Source organism: Heteronotia binoei, chromosome 21 (genome assembly GCF_032191835.1).
Source record: "Heteronotia binoei isolate CCM8104 ecotype False Entrance Well chromosome 21, APGP_CSIRO_Hbin_v1, whole genome shotgun sequence".
In the NCBI taxonomy this organism is placed as follows: Eukaryota; Metazoa; Chordata; class Lepidosauria; order Squamata; family Gekkonidae; genus Heteronotia; species Heteronotia binoei.
Genome location: NC_083243.1, coordinates 120,524,411 through 120,545,695, shown reverse-complemented (window position 1 = coordinate 120,545,695; position 21,285 = coordinate 120,524,411). Strand labels below are relative to the sequence as shown.

The 21,285-nt window shown below is 44.8% G+C and overlaps 1 protein-coding gene across 2 annotated transcripts in view; it reads right to left on the bottom strand.

Moving 5' to 3' along the window:
- The window catches only part of NAV2 (neuron navigator 2), a 483,385-nt gene that overhangs the window by 149,923 nt on the left and 312,177 nt on the right, over window positions 1-21,285 (bottom strand). For both annotated transcript variants that reach the window (XM_060262207.1, XM_060262206.1), the window contains one exon: window positions 12,041-12,163. In XM_060262207.1, coding sequence (XP_060118190.1) covers window positions 12,041-12,163 — 123 coding nt within the window. The remainder of the gene's footprint in view (window positions 1-12,040; window positions 12,164-21,285) is intronic.

The following is a 21,285-nucleotide window of genomic DNA, read 5'->3' as shown; positions in this document are numbered from 1 at the left end:
TCTATCAGGACTGGGTCCTCATGGTATTTTAAAATTGCTTTCCAATGTCAGTGGCTTCCATGGGACAGACTTGTGGATACGATCATGACCAGTTTGACACTCGGTCTCCTGCCTTGAGACAGAAAGCAAGCTCTCCTTGCAAGGACTACTACACAGTCACAATCAAACCTTTATCACAACCTGTCCTCCAGTTCAAGATCAAGTGATGTACTGGGGAGAAGCACAGATAAGGGCAACAGTAATTGCTTAGCAGGCAGACATTCGTCCTCAAGGCACATCTGGGGAGGAAAACTTCTTAGTCACAGCCACTTCTCTTAAAAGTTTGGTTCCTATAAACATTACAGGGAGCAATGGTTCATTTCTCTTAATGCCAGTTCAAAAAAGAATCACAAGATTTCTGAGCTGTACCTCTTTCACAGTAGCATACAGAAACGTGCATTAAAGCATGGATGGCACAAAGAAGAGTTATCTTATTGTGTCTCATATATGTTGAGCCATATATGCTTTCCCTTCATATTAACTTTGAAAAGCAGTTTTCATGCACCTCCTAAGTTATCAAAGCAAGAAGCTTTAAGATTAATTTCAGTTGTAATAAGTCAGTTATGATGACAAAGTTGTTGTCTTCCTATCAGTTAAATATGGGTAGTCTACAGGCAGTATAAACCCTTTCATATATTGTCACATACAAGGAAACAACTGATATAGTGCTTGCCTGCCTGGGCTAATGTTTTCACCAACAGCTAATGAGAAACTGATTTGCCTCACTTTAGTGTCTGACATCCTGAATGTCTTATCTTGCATGACTGGCTTTTTACCTCCTGCTCAGGTCTGCAATGCCTACTGATCCATGTTATCAGATGGGCCATCATCCTTCTCCTGGCAGCTTTCCCTTAGGGACCGCCTCTCTCCATATGTTCCCCAGAGAGCATTGCGTTCCAGCTCACAAAATCTCTTGGAAATCCCTGGGCCCAAGGAGGCCAAATTAAAAACAACCAGGGAGCAGGCCTTCTCTATAAAGGCACCCCAATGGTGGAATCAGCTACCAGAAGAGGTGTGGGCCCTACGGGATCTTAACCAGTTCCATAGGGCTTGCAAAACCGCCCTCTTCCAACTAACCTTTTAAGATAAACCTGGAATTATCATCAAGCCATCTTGTATATACTGCGACGGTAGCACCTTTATACTGTTTTTAGATTAATGATTTTAATGTTAACTTATATATTGTATAATTTATATTGTTCTGCTTATTGATTGTATTATTTTGTTTTATTGTTATACCATGATATTTTATATCATGCCTTGTAAGCCGCCCTGAGCCTGCTTCGGCGGGGAATAAATAAAAACTTATTATTATTATTATTGGGTAGAAATTATTGCACTGTAGATCTGGTTGGTGGGTTGGACGTTTTCAGCCAGTGGATTACTTCTTTACCTGCTCCTGACCAACAGGTGCTCTCAGCCCTTGTGAACAGCTTCAGAACCCAGCTGTGAAGGACAGCATTAAGTTTCTAGAACTCCACATTTACTCAAAATATATGTGCCTTGTTTTTCTTACTACAGTAAGGCCTTTTGAACAGATGTTGAATAAAAAACATACAAATACCAGATGGGTACACCAAACACTGGAAATGATTTAAGAGCGTAACTATTTTTGGCTACTTCACAGCCTTCTAAAATAAAAACCCAACAACACAATTACAAGGGACTGTGAATAGTGTGCATGACTCTGCACACACAAAACAAGTAAGCTCAGCTGTTTATGTGATGATCTCCACTAGCCCTGCAATCAGGCATTAAATTAATTTTTCTCATTCAGACCTCTTGCTCAGCTTCAGGGGAAAATATATCTTGTAAGGTTCATGTCTGTTGCTAATATAGCTAATAATGGACAACCTTCCATGCTGTCTCTGGCTAATGAGATATCATAAGTCATTCTAGCAGCTGTGAGTATGGCAAAACTCCACTGTGTATATCTCAGCAAAAAGCTTTTCTTTCTTTTTTTCTTTAAAGTGTGACTTGCCCTCAGTGTTGGGCTACCTGTAGCCTGTGGCATCCAGCTCTAGCAACATTACAATATACATGTATTTTGGTCTGAAGTAGGATTATAAACAAACCGTGACTATTTATTATAACCCAATATCTACTTTTCACACACAAGTAGAAGATCTCTGGCTGAGTACTAAGTGGGATGGATCCATGCCAAAATCATTACTCAGTAATCCCTTATAACATCTTGGAAGGATACTTTTGCTTTCATGCTTAATTTTTTATGTATTGTCATATGGTTAAACTGGCTTCCTAGTTTTGTTTCAGCTACATGGACTTGTGTCAATCAATTCATTCCTTGCTTTGGTCCAGTATAACTTTTGTTACAGTGACTAAGAAATTCCTCAAATCTGATAACTGTAAGGAACTGGCCTTGAGACAAGCTAGTGTCTCCCATGTGCTCATTATCAAGGTTGCTGTTAAGAAATACTAACAATGCTGTGTGATGCACTTTGAGCAGTCAAAGAATTATATAAATGCTAACTATATGGGTAATGTGGCTTGCTGCAGCAGACACAGTCATGTGAAAGTTGTAGAGGCCTTGTGGAAAATGCCTGCTCCCACAAGCATACACGTACAAACCCTGATCAGGCCCATGCTACACCAGGATGAGATCTTGTCCCCATCTTTTCAAGTGCCAAAACATGGTGGGGGGTGCTTTTTGGTGCTTGAAAAGGTGCACGTCGAGAGGGGAACAAGATCACCTGGTCCCTTGGCACTGTAGACTCAATCAGGATCAGGCCCTCATGGCATTTTAAAATGCCCAAATTCTTCTATAAAATGGTGTTGGTGGCCATGGGTTGGACCTGTGGCTGCCATAATGTCTGGTTTGGCTCTGGGTGGATCAGTGAATGGTCAACAGGGCTTCCTCTGCCCCAACTATTAACACAGGCTCTGGAGCTACAGAGTACCTTCCCAGCCCTAGCCATTCTAAATCCTGGTCTGTGTGTTACATAGTTACTGCTGAAAAACCACTTCTCATACAACAGCAGCATAAATTGCTAACCTATATCTCACTGATAGTTCCTGTGACAGCACAGTGCTCCTTCATGGCTGTTGGTATTGGTGGCATGGGAAGAACACACACAAAATGTAAAACACATATGACTGGGATACGGTTACATTCAGGGGGGTTTTTTGTAGAAAAAGCCCAGCAGAAACAGATTTGCAATATTAGGTCACACCCCCTGCTACCAAGCCAGCCGAAACTGCATTCCTGCTCAAAAAAAGGCCTGGTTACATTATCATTGCAGAGTGTGATCACAGTTGATGTATTTTGATGCCCCTATACTGAACCTAAACTTTTATGGAAAATGAAATAGCTGCTAGTAGGTTAGAATCATAGAATTGGAAGGGACCTCCAGGGTCATCTAGTTCAACCCCTTGCACAATGCAGGAAATTCACAAATACCTCCTCCTAAATTCACAGGATCTTTATTGCTGTCAGATGGCCATTTAGCCTCTGTTTAAAAACCTCCAAGGACGGAGAGCCACCCGCCTCCTGAGGAAGCCTGTTCCACTGAGGGACCGCCCTAACAGTCAGGAAGTTCTTCCTAATGTTGAGCTGGAAACTCTTTTGGTTTAATTTCAACCCATTAATTCTGGTCCTATCGTCTGGGGCCAGGACAGATTCTTGACACACTCCACTGTTCACTCCTCTCCAAGAAGGTGAGGAACCATTCACAAGCACTCTTTGGGTGCGATCTGTCAACCAGTTACAGATCCACCTTATGGTAACAGGATCCAAACCACATTTTACCAACTTGTCAACAAGGATAGTATGTGGAACCTTATCAGCCTTACTGAAATCAAGATAAACTATGTTTACATCATAGTTTTAACATCTACATGTGCTCCCTTGCCCAGATTGCCCAGAGGTTTGGGCAGGGATGTCATCAGTACGCAGATGACACCCAGCTCTATCTGCTGATGGGTGGGCAGTCTGACTCCTCCCCAGAAGATCTGAGCATGGCATTACCAACTGTGGCAGGGTGGCTCAGGCTGAGTAGACTAAAATTGAAACCGACGAAGATGGAGGTCCTGTATCTAAGTCGTGGTGGTCTGGGAACAGAGGTCTCATTACCGACCTTTGATGGAGCGCCACTTACATTGGTGTCTAAGGTTAAAGGCTTAGGGGTGTTCCTGGACTCCTCTTTAACAATGGAGGTCCAGGTGGCAGCCACTACCAAATCAGCCTTTTATCACCTTCGACTGATAAGGCAGTTGGTCCCCTACCTCAAACATAATGACTTGGTGACAGTGATTCATGCTACAGCCACCTCGAGATTGGATTACTGTAATGCCCTCTACATGGGGTTGCTCTTGTCTCAAACCCGGAAGCTTCAACTAGTGCAGAATGCTGCAGCCAGGCTGTTAATGGGCCTTCCCTTGTGGGAGCACATTCAACCTGTGCTGAAAACACTGCACTGGTTGCCCATCACATACCGGGTTCGTTTCAAGGTGCTGATTCTCACCTTTAAAGCCCTATATGACCAGGGACCTGCATACCTTAGGGACCACCTTTCCCCACATGTTCCTCAGAGAGTACTTCAGTCAGGGTCACAAAATCTGCTCTCAATCCCTGACCTTAAAGAGGTCAGGCTCATGACAACTAGAGCCAGAGCCTCTTCTGTTGTAGCCCCAAGCTGGTGGAATGAGCTCCCTGAGGAGGTTAGGGCCCTGTGAGACCTCGCACAGTCCCGCAGGGCCTGTAAGACGGTGCTCTTCCACCAGGCATTTGTAAATTAAGATCACAGGCTACAACAGACTTCGAAACAACTGGACCACCTTGAACATGAACCTAAGATCGGTCTTTCTGTAGAACATCCAGCTGGAACAACAGAATAGGAAAATTAAAAGATTATTATAGCACTTGAAATTGTTTGATTTTAATGTTATTATGTTTTAATATCTTAATGTGATTTTATGTTCCATGTATTTACATGAACGTGTAAGCCGCCCTGAGCCTGCCTTCGAGGGGAAGGGTGAAATATAAATTGAATAATATAAATATAAATAAATTCCCGGGATCCAGTAAGGTAGTCACTTTCTCAAAAAAAGATATCAGGTTGTAGAATCATAGAGTTGACAGGTCGGTAGAAGATGAAGAAGAAGAAGATATTGGATTTATATCCCGCCCTCCACTCCGAAGAGTCTCAGAGCGGCTCACAATCTCCTTTACCTTCCTCCCCCACAACAAACACCCTGTGAGGTGGGTGGGGCTGGAGAGGGCTCTCACAGCAGCTGCCCTTTCAAGGACAACTTCTGCCAGAGCTATGGCTGACCCAAGGCCATTCCAGCAGGTGCAAGTGGAGGAGTGGGGAATCAAACCCGGTTCTCCCAGATAAGAGTCCGCACACTTAACCACTACACCAAACTGGCTAGTTACCCAGATCCTCCTTTTTTCCCTTCTTGAAGATGGGGACAACATTCGCCTGCCTCCAGTCTTCCGGCACCTCTCTTGTTCTCCAAGAATTCTCAAAAATAATAGCCAGAGGCTCAGAAATTACATCCACAAGCTCTTTTAGAACCCTTGGATGCAGTTCATCTGGCCCTGAGGACTTAGTTTCATTTAAAGAAACTAGGTGTTTATGTACTACTCCTATGCTGATCCTAGGTTGGAACTCCTTAACCTCATTATATGTTCTGTTTTTGCCATGTTGAGCATTGTTTCCTTCAGAAGAGAAGATTGAGGAAAAGCAGGAATTGAGCAGTTCCACCCTCTCTTCATCACCTGTTACAATTTCACTTTCCTGCCCTCACAATGGGCCTACCATGTCCTTGCTCTTTTTCTTACTCTGAACATAAGAAAAGAACCCTTTTTTTGTTTTTAGCATCTTTGGCCAGCCTAAGCACATACTGAGCTTTAGCTTTCCTAACCTTTTCTCTACAAGCACTGGTGATTTGTTTATATTCATCCTTGGTAATAAGGCCCTCCTTCCAATTCCTAAAGGAGTCTTTTTTTATTTCTCAAGTCTTTAGAGAGCTATTTATGGAGCCACCTCAGCTTCTTAAGGCTTCTTCCATTTTTTCTTCTCATAGGTTAAGAGGTATAATGTCAAAATCCAGTGAAAGTGTTGAAATCATACAAATTCACCTCATTTAAAATAATACCATGACAGCAGGATTTCTGCCCAGCCTAATCAGAATAGCTTTAGTCGCAATTACAATAAAACCTCTTATCTGGGACTATGTGCACTCCATGCTGTTGAATCAACATCACTGACCTAGACTTCAAGGTTTGTATTGTCTTTTCCTCCTCCTTATTTGAATTGCTACAAGAAGCAGATAATAACCATCCTGCTTGCCTGCTTACATTCCAGCTGTAAGAACTGCAGAGAAATATTTCACTAAATGTATGGGCTATCTGAACAAGCAGTTTCGCAAATAGCTTATATATGCATTCCCCCCTTTCCTCCAGCAGTATGATACAATGCCCCTAAAACTGAAATAGATTTAAAAGGAAAATAAATATCCTTTTATGGAATGTAACCCCTCCCCACACAAATTAGCAACTTGAGTTTAACACAACAGTCTGGTACTAAACAGAATGGTTTGTGTGAAGACCCTGATTTAGTTCCTAGCAATGCCATCTAAGGGCCAAACCACACATTACATTTTACATAAATTCCCAACAGGGACTGGCAGCTATACTGAAGCCAGTTTCTACCCTACCCTTATTCTGTTTTCTGGAACTAAAATAGCCTGGGGGTATTTGCCTGAGGGGGGCTGCACATGCTCTGAATATTTGAACATGCAACCCCCCAGTGGGGAAAATACTGCCCAAGAGGCCTTACCACAGAGGAGATAATGGACATCTAGATGGGCCCAATGGAGCCAGTTTGGTGCAGTGGTTTAAATGTGCAGACTCTTATCTGGGAGAACCGGGTTTGATTCCCCACTCCTCCACTTGCACCTGCTAGCATGGCCTTAGGTCAGCCATAGCTCTGGCAGAGGTTGTCCTTGAAAGGGCAGCTGCTGTGAGAGCCCGCTCCAGCCCCACCCACCTCACAGGGTGTCTGTTGTGGGGGAGGAAGGTAAAGGAGATTGTGAGCCGCTGTGAGACTCTTCGGAGTGGAGGGCGGGATATAAATCCAATATCATCTTCTTATCTGGGAAAACCAGATAGGTTAAGAGGTATAATGTCAAAATCCAGTGAAAGTGTTGAAATCATACAAATTCACCTCATTTAAAATAATACCATGACAGCAGGATTTCTGCCCAGCCTAATCAGAATAGCTTTAGTCGCAATTACAATAAAACCTCTTATCTGGGACTATGTGCACTCCATGCTGTTGAATCAACATCACTGACCTAGACTTCAAGGTTTGTATTGTCTTTTCCTCCTCCTTATTTGAATTGCTACAAGAAGCAGATAATAACCATCCTGCTTGCCTGCTTACATTCCAGCTGTAAGAACTGCAGAGAAATATTTCACTAAATGTATGGGCTATCTGAACAAGCAGTTTCGCAAATAGCTTATATATGCATTCCCCCCTTTCCTCCAGCAGTATGATACAATGCCCCTAAAACTGAAATAGATTTAAAAGGAAAATAAATATCCTTTTATGGAATGTAACCCCTCCCCACACAAATTAGCAACTTGAGTTTAACACAACAGTCTGGTACTAAACAGAATGGTTTGTGTGAAGACCCTGATTTAGTTCCTAGCAATGCCATCTAAGGGCCAAACCACACATTACATTTTACATAAATTCCCAACAGGGACTGGCAGCTATACTGAAGCCAGTTTCTACCCTACCCTTATTCTGTTTTCTGGAACTAAAATAGCCTGGGGGTATTTGCCTGAGGGGGGCTGCACATGCTCTGAATATTTGAACATGCAACCCCCCAGTGGGGAAAATACTGCCCAAGAGGCCTTACCACAGAGGAGATAATGGACATCTAGATGGGCCCAATGGAGCCAGTTTGGTGCAGTGGTTTAAATGTGCAGACTCTTATCTGGGAGAACCGGGTTTGATTCCCCACTCCTCCACTTGTGCCTGCTGGAATGGCCTTGGGTTAGCCATGGCTTTTGCAACAGTTGTCCTTGAAAGGGCAGCTTCTGGGAGAGCTCTCTCAGCCCCACCCACCTCACAGGGTGTTTGTTGTGGGGGGAGAAGACATAGGAGATTGTAAGCCGCTCTGAGTCTCTGATTCAGGGAGAAGGGCGGGGTATAAATCTTCAATTCTTCTTCATTATCAGGAAACTTCATATATTCATATATACAGTTTACAAGGGAATACTCATTCGTGTTAGTCTTTGTGGGAAGAGATCACCAGTTTCAAAAATCCCTGGCCTTATCATTAAATCAAACATTTTCTCACTGGCTATGGATAATGCAATACTAAGGCAGTAGGCACAGAAAAGCACATCTAAAAGCTATCTGGATCAGAGATCTTCTAGTTGGAGACCTTGAGGTGGCTTGCATAGCTCCATCTTGCTGGGTTGCAAGCCCCTATATTCCCACCATTTTGCTGCTGCTTTTAGGAATGGTTTGCTATTAGCGTGTATGCTTAAGGAAGATAAGAAAAATAGCAGGACAGGTCAGGACTGACATGCATGATCACTCAGAAGCGAAAAGACTTTTTGTCACATGAATAGGGTTGCCAAGTCCAACTCAGAAAATACACGGGTACTTTGGGGGTGGAGCCAGAAAACTTTCCCATTCCCTAAAATAAATAAAAATACAGCTGTGCAATTCCCCTGAATAGTCTTCATTTCCTTGCCCCCAGCCGCTGCAATTCCAGTAGATGAAAATGAACACACACTAACAAAGCAACCAAAATAAACAGTTTTTGCAAGCACACACTTTTGTGATCTCACTGGGCCTTTACACACAGGAGCTGCTGCATTTCCAACTAACTTCTTCAGACTAACACAGACAAATGAAAAGAGAGAGAGGTGGGGTTTTCCTCCATCCTATAAACAGGTTCCTACACAAAGTCATCTGAAACAAATGCAAAATGAGCGCAGAGACTGCTCTCTCTCTCTCTCTTGCACACACACAAACACATACTGGCTCTGGTTCCGATACAAAGACGTCTAAAATGAAAGCAAAGCAAGCAGAAGGGCTGCACTCTTGCTCTCACATGTGGCTCTGCTGCTGGCCCCTCCTGATGCAGCTTTCACTTCCTGCTCAAATTTAAAGGCACACACACACACATTTTAAAACAAAGTGTTTGCAGGCTTCTAAACCTGCGGAGATCTTAAGGCACAAGGTGGCTGTGGGGGCGGGGCTTCCCACTGCCAGCCAGCTGGCTGTGGACAGGGTGAAGCATGGAAAACTGGGGGTTCCCTCGCTGGGAAGCCTACACATGAAAGTAATGTTATATGACTTCCTGCCACAGGCTTACACATCACAGAACCCAAGCTGTTGCCTGGAATTAAACACGGGCATTGAGTTTGGAAGGGTTAAAGATCACTGGTCTACATTATGAATGTTTCCCAGGTGAATTTCAATGAGTATGTTTTAACACAAATATTTATAGCAGAAATATTAAGAAATCATTTTGGTCATAACACCATGTTGCACTTGCAAGGATATAGTTCCATTCTTTGGAAAAGGGACAAATATTCCTATTAAAATTCAAGGGAGGCAGCAGTTTGGGGACTTGTTCCAGCACTATGCAGGCAGGCTCACTGCCAGAAGAATTTCACTGAAAGCCTTCCAGGTCTCCACTTAATTGTGGAGCACAGCAAGGGGTGCTGCCATCTCCACCATCACTCCAGTGTGTCCTCTCTTCCATGCTCTTGACTCAGAAAGAGAGGAGGTACTAGAAAGGACCATTTTCTTAGGGGCTTTGTTTAGTTAAATTGCTACATACAATTTATTGTGTGCTTTTTACTACAGTATTTATATGCTACAGCAGTGGCCTTTAGGGCAGCTTTAAAAAAATACAACAAAAACCATACTAACATTTTCATAAATTCTCATCTTTCAAAAATGACAAGTCTGAGAATAGCATTTTTGGGTATAGCCAACTGCTGTGTAAAGTTTTGAATCAGTTTACAATTTGGCACCAATTAGAAAGGCAGACAGTCACATATGAAGGAAATGTAAATGTTGGCTCTCATGGAATCACTGAACTACAGTATCTCCTACATTACAGGAGAGGCAAAGTAAGGTTCACAGTAAGCACTGTTCTCCTGTTTTCTTTACCGCAGATAATGGGTTGGATCACAGCACAAAAATTCGATTTTGTTGTTGTTCATTCGCACAGTCGAGTCCGACTCTTTGCGACCCCATAGACAAAGTCACGCCAGGCCCTCATGTCTTCCACCATCCTCCGAAGTCTGTTCAAATTCGTGTTAGTTACATCAGTAACGCTGTCCAGCCATCTCATCTTTTGCCGTCCCTTCTTCTTTTGCCTTCTGTCTTTCCCAGCATCAGGATCTTCTCCAGTGAGTGCTCCCTTCTCATTTGGTGGCCAAAGTATTTGAGCTTCAGCTTTAGCATCTGACCTTCCAGGGAACAGTCTGGGTTGATTTCCCTTAGGACTGACTGATTTGATCTTCTCGCAGTCCAAGGGACTCTCAAGAGTCTTCTCCAGCACCATATCTCAAAAGCATCTATTCTTCTGCGCTCGGCCTTTCTTATGGCCCAGCTCTCACAGCCATACATTACTACTGGGAATACCATCACTTTGACTATATGGACTTTTGTTGGCAGGGTGATGTCTCTACTTTTTATTATACTGCCCAGGTTCACCATAGCTGTCATCCCAAGGAGCAAACATCTTTTAATTTCATGGCTGTAGTCACCATCATAACCCCACCCAAAGATCATTTGTAGTTATTTGTTGAAATTGGTACCGAGTCCAGTACAAAGTGTTGGTCGTTACCTTTAAAGCCTTATATGGCCGAGGACCCACCTACCTGAGGGACCGTCTTTCCCCATACGAACCCCAGAGAGCACTGAGGTCAGTCGGGAAAAATCTGATGACCATCCCCGGGCCGAAGGAGATTAAACATCAGAGCACCAGAGTACGGGCATTCTCGAGTGCGGCTCCTACTCTGTGGAACCGACTCCCCGAGGAGGTGCGGGCCCTGCGGAACCTTGAGCAGTTCCGCAGGGCCTGCAAGACCGTCCTTTTTAAACTGGCACATCCGGACTGTTAGGAAGATCAAGAATTAAGGAGCCGCCAATGCGGTCGGAAGATTCACACCGCAGAATAATTATATCATTGAACTGGTTTTTAATGTTAGTAGTTTCATTGTTGATGTTTTATATTGTTGGATTTAAATGTTTTTATAATATCACTGTATGTTTTGTAATACGCTGTTAGCCACCCTGAGCCCGCTAAGGTGGGGAGGGCGGGATAGAAATAAAATTTATTATTATTATTATTATATTATTGTGCAACATCAATTTTTTTATATCTCCACTTGTGTTTCTATTTGTGAAAGATGTTATGCTATCAATTTATGGGCACTATAATATATACTATAGGAGAACAGCACCAGGCGTTGCACAACACCTTGTGCAAGCAGAACTGTGCTAAGTCCATTTATGTTTCCACTTGTGCACTGCTGGATCCAAGCCAATGAAAGGATCATGCTACACTATACTACAGTGCACTACACTCAAAGCCTCTTCCACAGTTGTTATTGAGCTGGGGTGTCATCAGTCTCAATAAAGGAGCCTTGTGAAGAGGCAGAGTACAATATGCAGATGATCCTTTATATGTGATATTTATTAACTGTTATTGGGAATTTAATATTACATTCTTATATTACATCTAAAAACCATAAGGACTACTATAGTAGCTGCCTGCCTTCAGATTAAAGTTTTATTCCAATCCGTATTTCTTATTGTTCATATTTTCTGCACCTTGTAGATTACATTTTGAACCCAAGTGCTTTAGTTTGGCTCTTATTTTCTTACCAAGCATTTGAACAATTAAAATCAGCTTTCAGTTCTGCTATCACAGACTGTGTCCTGCAGTGCCTGCAATCGAATACAAAGCTGTAAAAAGGCAGGTGCAGGCTTACCTGTCAGCATCCCCCAGGCCTAGTGAGGTGTTGCGTTGCAGAGTTTCCCGTACAACAGCCATTCCATCAGGAAGTCTATTTAATCTTCGAGTGTAAAGGCCCAGTCCTCCATCAGTCATGTACCTTAAAAATACCAAAAACCAGCAGAAAAACAAGATTATTCAAACACACAAGCAGCAGCATCTGGCTCATGATACATGTAATATATACATATAATGCATAGTCTACATCTACATGTAATACATGTTTAGCATGGATTAAAATTAGGTCCCAGTAGGGGATCCCTCAGTTTTGCAGGCTCCTCCCTGCTGCAAGCCAGCTGGCTGCTGGAGGAAGCCCCACCTCAACAACCTTTAAACCTCAGCAGGCTTAAAAGAACCTTGAAAACGGCTTAAGTTTTGGACTCTGTATCTTTAAATTTCAGCTGGAGGAAAACTGCATCAGTAGGATAAGCAAGCAGAGCCATGTGGTTTTTCCACTGAGTGTGTGAAGTCAGGGCCGGCCCTAGCCTATCTGGCGCCATAGGCAAAGCTAACTTCTGGTGCCCCCCCTCCCCCTGCAATTGCCACTGAATTATTGTTTTATTTTGCTATGAGAGGCTCACAGGATTTGAGAGGTCAGCCTGGAGGATCCTCTCCCTCCTCCTCTGCCTTCAAGATATTTACCCTTCCAGCCTTTCCACCTCCTGGTCTGGCTCCAGCCTCAGTCCTTCAATTCTCCAGCAAGCAAAGCTGGCCCCAAAGGTGGAAGTGGGAGGACTTGTGGTGCTTCTCTAGGAAGCACCACTCTATCACTTTAACCCTCTCAAGCCTGAAAGGCAAAGAAACCTTCGTGGTGAGCAGCTGTGCTGGTTTGAAACAACAGCAGAAAGTTTGAGTCCAGTTCGGCATCTTTAAGACCAAAGAAATTTTATTCAGAAGATGCACTGTGCGGGGTGGCTGAGGGGTTAGTGAAGGCGCAGGGCGCAAAGGAACTCCAGGGCTGCTGCTGCCACTGCTGAAATTGGTGTTGTGTTGCCCTTTATCTGTCTAAGCTATGCCATGAAAAAAGAAGGGTGTTCGGCCAGCCTCAGCAGTCGCTTTTCTCCGCCAGATAGAGAGAGCTCGAGCTAGAAGTAGGCAGAACTGGCAGTGGAAAGAAGGGGTGCTGGGGACTGGGAGAGCAAGCAGTGCTGGGGACAAGGGGAGGCGTGCCTATTTCATCCTCCACCTGTGCACCCGCCTACCGCCGCCTGCCACCACCACTGCCACCGCCCACTCCCTCCTTCCCTTCCTGTCCCGTCCCTTCACCTCTGGGGCCGGCAAGGCCCAGGTCCGGTGCACTGTGATCGCACAGGGTGGGGAGGTGATGGGAAGGGAAGGAGGGGGCGGGCGGGCAGCAGCAGTGGTGGCAACGGCAGGCAGAGGAGAAGGCAGGCATGCTGCAGCTGGAAGGGCCCAGGTGCGGCGCCCTGTGATACACTGGGGGGGGGGCAAAGGGATGGTACAGGAAGAGAAGGAGGGGGCGAGTGGAGGCAGGCAAACTAGGTGCTTGCCTGGAGCACCGGGAGGGAGGGAGCCCAATCTGATGCCCCAACCCTTCCGGAGCCCTAGAAAACCACCTAGTTTGCCTAGTGGGCGAGCTGGCCCTGTGTGAAGTATGTGAGAAAGGATAAGCCAGTACAGTTCCTCTGTTTGTTCTGCATTGGTTTCAGAAGTTGTGTGTATAGTAAAATGGAGTTAACTAGAAACTGATTACGGAATCATGCAAAACTTCACCCCCTAGGCTGCTCTCTTTTCCTGTTAGTCTGAAGGAGTTTGTTGAAATACAGATGGTCACAATTAGCAACTCCCATGAGTAAATTGCCCTAGTGAGATCACAGAAGTGTGTGCTTGCACACAGTTTATTTTGGCTGCTTTGTGAGTGTGAGTGTGTTCACTTTCATTTAGTGGAAGTGTAGCTGCTGGGGAGTGAGGAAATGAAGACTGTATTCAGGGGAACTGCACTACTGTATTTTTATTTATTTTAGGGAATGGGAGTCTCCTGGCTCCACCTCCAAAGTCCCCAGATATTTTCTGAGTTGGATCTACCAACCCTAGTTAAAATTATATGACAAAGCATTAAAATTCATTATTGCCAGAATTTTTAAGGTTTTCTTGCATTGGCTACATGTTTCAGTTCAAATTCTTTTCTGTTTTCCTTTTTTAAAAACAAACAAACAAATATGTTGGTAGTACGGTAAAGTCTTCCACCAAGGAATAGGCTGGTGAGATTTTGCTTAATGTATAAACTTCTACTTTATCCTCAGAATTAGAACAGTACTGAGTACATTTCATCCTTCTGTAATGGCAAATGTTGTATAAAGGATAGATTTGCTGAGTATCAACTGAGAACCTATTTCTCCTGATAGTCATTTTGTGCTTCCTTTTGTTTAGAGAGCAGCCTTCAAGAAATGGTTATGTATTTTTGAAATACCATTTTACATATTTTTGGAACAACTTTAAAAATTTTTTTGCTTTGGCTTATTATTTACCGTTTCATTTATTTATTTACTTCATTTATCCTGCCTTTCCCATTGAGACTCAAGGTGGGTTACAGAGTTATAATAACTATCAGGCCTCGGATTCAGTGAGAGCTCACAGGAGCACAGCTCCTGAACCTTTCTGAGATTTCCTCTTCCTCCTTCTGAGAGTTCCACTTCCTTGTCCATTGAATAGTATGTGCAGCTGCATAACAATCCCTGGATGAGCTCCACCACCTATTTTCTACAAAATGACCCTTGATAACAATGCAACATATACAATTGCACAATGCTATACCACTGGATCACATAATTAAAGAACATAATTACAGAACACATAATTAAAGAACAAAATAAAAGCAGGGCAGTCTAAATTAAAGCAGGGATCCCAACTGAGGGCCAAATTTGTTCTATCAAGTGATTTTTCCTGTTACATAGAAGCTAAGCTATCCCTTTTAATCAAAGTGCAGATTCACTTATAAGGAAAATAAGCTTGTTTTCAAGTTCCGGGGAGCAAAAGACATGCGCATTCACCTTCTTGATGTTACGTGTCTCTTTTTGAAGTTTGTATGCAATGTCCCAGCTTACAGTTACTCAGAGAAGCATTGGGACTCCCTATGCATTTCATACATTTTATTGCACTGCTGTTTCATCTGTCTTCCAAAAAGTCATACAACCTTAACCAAACAGCTACACTGAGACAATCTCCTGGAAAGCACTTTCATTCTTTGTCCTGCCACCCCCAACTTAATGTTTCCCAAGTGCATGTACCTCATAACTATGAATTCCTTATTGCTCAGTGGCACTGACTTCATTGCAAAACATGATCAGTCACAAGGGAGCTGGGCTGTGCTGCAAAATACAATTTGGCTCTGAAACTACTCTTGACTGTGAAACTACTATGTACTTAACTGGTGCTTGGAGTCAGTAATGGGCTGAACAAGCTGAAACTTAATTCTGACAATACAGAGGTTCTCTGGGTTAGTAGAAAAGCTGACCAGGGACTTCAGATCTTCCCTGTCTTGGATGGGGCTATATGCCACTTGAAAAACCAGCTTGGGAGTGCAGCTTGACACTGTCTCCCTCTCGGCTTCACTTCGCGAACGAAGATTTAAGAAGGGTGCAGTAGTCCACGTCTGCTGCAGGCTCGCTGGTGGCTGACAAGACTAATGTGGGACAGGCAGATCCGGGCACAGTGGCTGCAGGGAAAAGTCTGATTTGGGGTTGGTGCTGTAGCAGTGCGATTCTTCTCAATCTCCTTTTGTCCTCAAGACCAGCTATGCGTGCGTTCTCAAAGGAAGAGGCAGCCTGGTGGATGGTGTGCCTCCATGCTTTGCGATCTGATGCTAGGTCAGACCACTGGTGATGGTTGATGCGACACGTGCCAAGGGATTTCTTCAAGGAGTCCTTGTACCTCTTTTTTGGTGCCCCTCTATTTCGATGGCCGGTGGAAAGTTCGCCATACAGAGCAATCTTGGGAAGGCGGTGGTTTTCCATCCTAGAAATATGCCCTGCCCAGCACAGCTGCATCTTCAACAGCAGTGCCTCGATGCTGGTAACCTCCGCCCTCTTGAGGACTTCAGTGTTGGTCACAAAGTCACTCCAGTGGATGTTGAGGATGGTGCAAAGGCAGCGCTGATGAAAGCGCTCAAGGAGTCGCAGGTGATGACGGTATAAAACCCACGATTCGGAGCCGTAGATGAGGGTTGTCATCACAACCGCTTTGTAAACATTGATCTTTGTGCCTTTTTTCAGATGCTTGTTGCTCCGCACTCTTTTGTGCAGTCAGCCAAATGCACGGTTTGCCTTTCCCAGCCTGTTGTCAATCTCCTTGTCAATCTTGGCATCTGAGGAGATGATGCACCCCAGGTAGCTGAACTGCTGGACTGTCTTCAGAACTGATTCACCCACAGTGATGCAGGGAGGGTGATAATCTTCCTGGGGTGCAGGCTGGTGGAGAACTTCTGTCTTCTTCAGACTAACTTCTAGGCCGAATAGCTTGGCAGCCTCTGCAAAGCAGGACGTCATATGCTGCACAGCTGATACCGAGTGGGAGACGAGTGCAGCATCATCAGCAAACAGTAGCTCTCGGATAAATTTTTCCATTGTCTTGGAGTGAGCCTTTAGTCACCTCAGGTTGCACAGGCTCCCATCGGTGCGATAGCGGATGTAGACACCATCGTCATCATCTAGATCTACTGCGGCTCTTTGAAGCATCATGCTAAAGAAGATCGTAAAGAGAGTTGGCGCGAGAACGCAGCCTTGCTTTACACCTGTGCCTATTGGGAAGGGCTCCGAGAGGTCGTTACAGTGTCTGACTTGGCCTCGCTGGTCTTCATCTACCTCGATGATCATGCTGAGGAACCTTGGGGGACATCCTAAACGTTCCAAGATTTGCCACAGGCCTTTCCTGCTAACGGTATCGAAAGCTTTGGTAAGGTCAACAAAAGTCACACATAGACCCTTGTTCTGTTCCCTGCATTTCTCTTGGAGCTGCCTGAGTACAAATACCATGTCGGTGGTGCTCCTGTTAGCTCTGAAGCCGCACTGGCTCTCTGGGAGGAGTTCTGCAATGGTGGGCACCAGTCTGTTCAGGAGTATTCTGGCAAGGATTTTGCCTGCGATGGAGAGCAAAGTTATCCCCCGGTAGTTGGAGCAGTCTGACTTTTCTCCTTTGTTCTTGTGTAGAGTGATGATGATTGCATCGCGAAAGTCCTGTGGTAGTTTGCCTTGTTCCCAGCAGGTGACAAGTACTTTGTGAAGTGTGCTATGTAGTACTGTGCCCCCATGCTTCCAGATCTCTGGTGGGATTCCCTCAACTCCCGCTGCCTTGCCACTTTTCAGTTGCTTGATGGCTTTAACAGTCTCTTCTAGGGTGGGGATCTCATCCAACTCTGTTTTCACTGGTTGAAGTGGGGTGAGGTGGATTGCTGAATCTTGAACTACGCGGTTGGCACTGAAGAGAACCTGAAAATACTCCGACCACCGGTTCAGTATGGATACCTTGTCTGTGAGGAGCACTTGGCCGTCTGCACTACGCAAGGGACACTGAGCCTGATATGATGGGCCATATACTGCCTTCAGGGCTTCGTAGAACCCTCTTAAATCACCAGTGTCTGCACACAGCTGGGTTCTCTCTGCAAGCTTGGTCCACCACTCGTTCTGAATGTCTCGAAGCTTGCACTGGAGGTTGCTACATGCAGCGCGAAAGATTGCTTTTTTCCCGGGACAGGAGGGCTGAGCAAGATGTGCTTGGTAGGCAGATCTCTTTTTCGCTAGTAATTCTTGGATCTCTTGATTGTTCTCGTCAAACCAGTCCTTGTTCTTCCTTGTGGAGAACCCGAGGACTTCTTCAGCGATCAACAGGATGGTAGTTTTTAGGTGTTCCCAGAGTGCTTCTGGAGAAGGGTCTGTGGGGCAACTGGGGTCCTCAATTCTTGACTGGAGTTTTGCCTGGAAGGCAGCTTTAACTTCAGCTGACTGAAGGCTGCCAACCTGAAGCTTCCTCCGAGGGAAACCTCCTCTCCTGGGTGTGGGTTTAAAGTGAAGACGGAGATTGCAGCGTACAAGACGATGATCCGTATGACATTCCGCACTGGGCATTACTCGAGTGTGTAAGACATCTCGAAGGTCTCTCTGGCGCACCAGAATGTAGTTGATAAGGTGCCAGTGCTTGGACCGTGGGTGCATCCAGGTTGTCTTCAGGCTGTTCTTCTGCTGAAAGATAGTGTTGGTGATGGTGAGCTGGTGCTCCGTGCAGAATTCTAGCAGGAGGCGCCCGTTATCATTGCAGTTGCCAATGTCGTGTTTGCCAAGTACTCCTTTCCAGGCTTCCGAGTCTTTACCTACTCTGGCATTGAAGTTGCCAAGGATGATCACCTTGTCCTCTGTAGGGGTCTTCCGTACGAGGTTGCGTAGATCAGAATAGAACTTATTCTTTTCTGCAGGATCTGCTTGAAGGGTTGGGGCATACACACTGAAGAGTGTTGCATGCTGCTTGTTTTGAAATGGGAGGCGCATGGACATGATGCGATCTGAGTGACCTGTTGGCAGGTTTTCGAGTTTGGAGGCAATGGAGTTCCTGACCATGAAGCCAACGCCAGAAAGGCAGCTCTCAGCCTTTGACTTACCCGACCAGTAGAGGGTATAGCCAGCACCATGTTCTTGAAAACTACCTTCCTCAGGGAAACGGACCTCACTGAGAGCTGCTATGTCAATATTCAACCTGAGAAGTTCGTGGGCAACTAGAGCAGAGCGTCATTCAGGGTGACCACTGTCTACTGTGTCAAGCATGGTTCTGATGTTCCAACACGCAAGCTTTAGTCTTTGCACACTTTGTGAGGCAGGTGCATGCCTTTTCTTTGTTGTTATTTTTTGACCGCAAGTAAGGATGCCCGTTGACTGCGGCTAGCCAACTGGGGGGGGGGGGGAGACGAGCTTTGTTTAGGCCACCTTTTCTAGGCCCCTCTCCGTGCGGAGCAAGCAGTGCTGTCCCTAGATAAGGCTGCTTGGTCATTCAGGGTGCTGCCGAAAAATGCTTTCGTCTCCGGGTCAGCATCAGGCGACTAATACCCTGAACCGCCTACATGCTGGATCGGGACTGAGGCTTCCAGTGGCATCTTCCACCTGCCGTTTCGCCCCTTGCCCATCACTGCAGGACTTGGTGTGTTGTGGGTTGTGGATGTGGATATGCCCTTCAGGCCTGTGCAGAGGAATTTTTAGGTGAAGCACAGTGTGCGCGGTACTGGCTCCACCCTTTCACCTTGGGGTCATCTGCCATGGCCCAGTAAGCCGGGACGCCAGCAGCGAGTCCTCCAGGTGGTAGGTGTTACATTAACGAGCTCTATCTGCCCGGGTTTGATGTTAAGAGTTTTCCTTCTCTTGGCTGGTGAGGTTGGTGAGCCCAGCCTGCCCATCCGGTTATATCGCCGGACATTCGGTCGCACCATGACGTGGCAAACTCTGTGAGAAAGGGGGGGGGGACCAGCGGGAAGGTATTGCCACGGATGCAGTAATGCAGGAGAGGCCATTGCAGTGACCATCTGCCAGGCATAGCCGGACAGTGACCATGCGGCATTCACTACACCAGGAAAGGAGAGGCTATGTATTGCACATACACTTTCCCTGGGGAGGCAGGATACCCAAGAGGGAGCCCATCCCCCTCCCCCCCTTGACACTGTAGTCACCTTAGAAAAGCAGGTAGCTGCTGTGGCTTGGGGTATATTTGCCCAGTTCTGGCTGGTGTGTCAACTGCATTCATTCCTGGTCAGTCAGACCTAGCCCCAGTGATCCATGCCTTAGTTAAATCTAGACTGCAATGGCTTTGCATGGGATAGCCCTTGAAGAGTGTTTAGAAATTGCAGCTAGTGCACAATGCTGCAGCTATTCTGCTGGTTGGGACCAGGTATTAGAAGAACATGTCCCCAATAATACAGCAGTTACACTGGCTTCCAATCCTAATTCAAGGTGTTAGTTTTGTCCTTTATGGCTTTGACCAGGGTTATCTGAAGGACAATCTTTTCCCATACATTCCTAACCAAGATTTAAAATCATGAGGCGATGCCCTCCTGACTGTCCCACCAACTACAGATGCTGCCCTGGAGGGTATGTATGTATGTATATATGTATGTATGTATGTATTTATTTATTTCTGTGGATTTATATTCTGCCCTTTCCCAAATTGGTCTCAGGGCAGATTCCAACATATCAAACAGTAAAACCAATAATTACACTATTACAATAAAACAGTTAAACAATTAAAAACATTAAAAATTAAACCAGTACATGAGAGAGGGCTCTTTCAGTAGCAATCTCATGATTATTGAACAATTTCCCCAGGGATGTGTGCTTGGCTCCATCATCTTGGGGAGGCAGTTGAAGCCATCTTATATAGGGCTGCTTTTTGCTTGATTAAGCTTTTACATCCTGATTGGAGTTTTTAAACTGTTACTTTTACAGGTCTTATAATAGTTATTTTCATTGTGTTTTATATAATGTTTTGTTTATATTGTAAGCCACCTTGAGTTCTACAAGGGAGAAAGACAGCTAATAGATGTTTTAAAGAATAACAATAAATAATAATGTGTTAACAAAAACCAATAATGCTATGGTGGATAGAACACTGTACCAGGATCTAGGTGGCCTCAATTTAAATCCCCATTCTGCTATGGGAGATTAGGCTAGTCAGTCTCTCTCAGCCTAATCTACTGCATAGGGTTACTACAAGAAAAAATGGAGGAGGGGGGAGATGTTTCAGGGTCTCTTTGGGGGAGAAAAGCAGGATATAAATATTTAAATAATTAATCTTGCAAATTTAACAATCTTTATTTTGTTAAAGGTAACTACAGCCATCTTCAGCTTTCTAGTTCTACAGTGATCTACAGAACCAGATCACGAAAGCATAACACACTTGCCTGAAATGTTTTATTTTGTTTATGAAATAACCTCTGAACGATACTTTCTTCTAATTAAATTTTAGTAAATATTACGTTTTAATAAAAGCTGAAAATTAAGTATTCATACTTTATATTTAGCCACTCCATTCCTCTCTTAGGCTTCCCAACCTCCAAGGTCCCGGTGAGGGTTCCCTTTCTTTTCAGCAAGGGAAACCCCACCCCACAACAGGGATGTTACTGGGTGACATATTCACCATAAGGACATCACCCAGAAGTGAAGACATCACGTTGTTGATGTTGGGCGTGATGCTCTAGTTTTTGGGCCAATTCTATGGTTTTGAAGGCAAAAA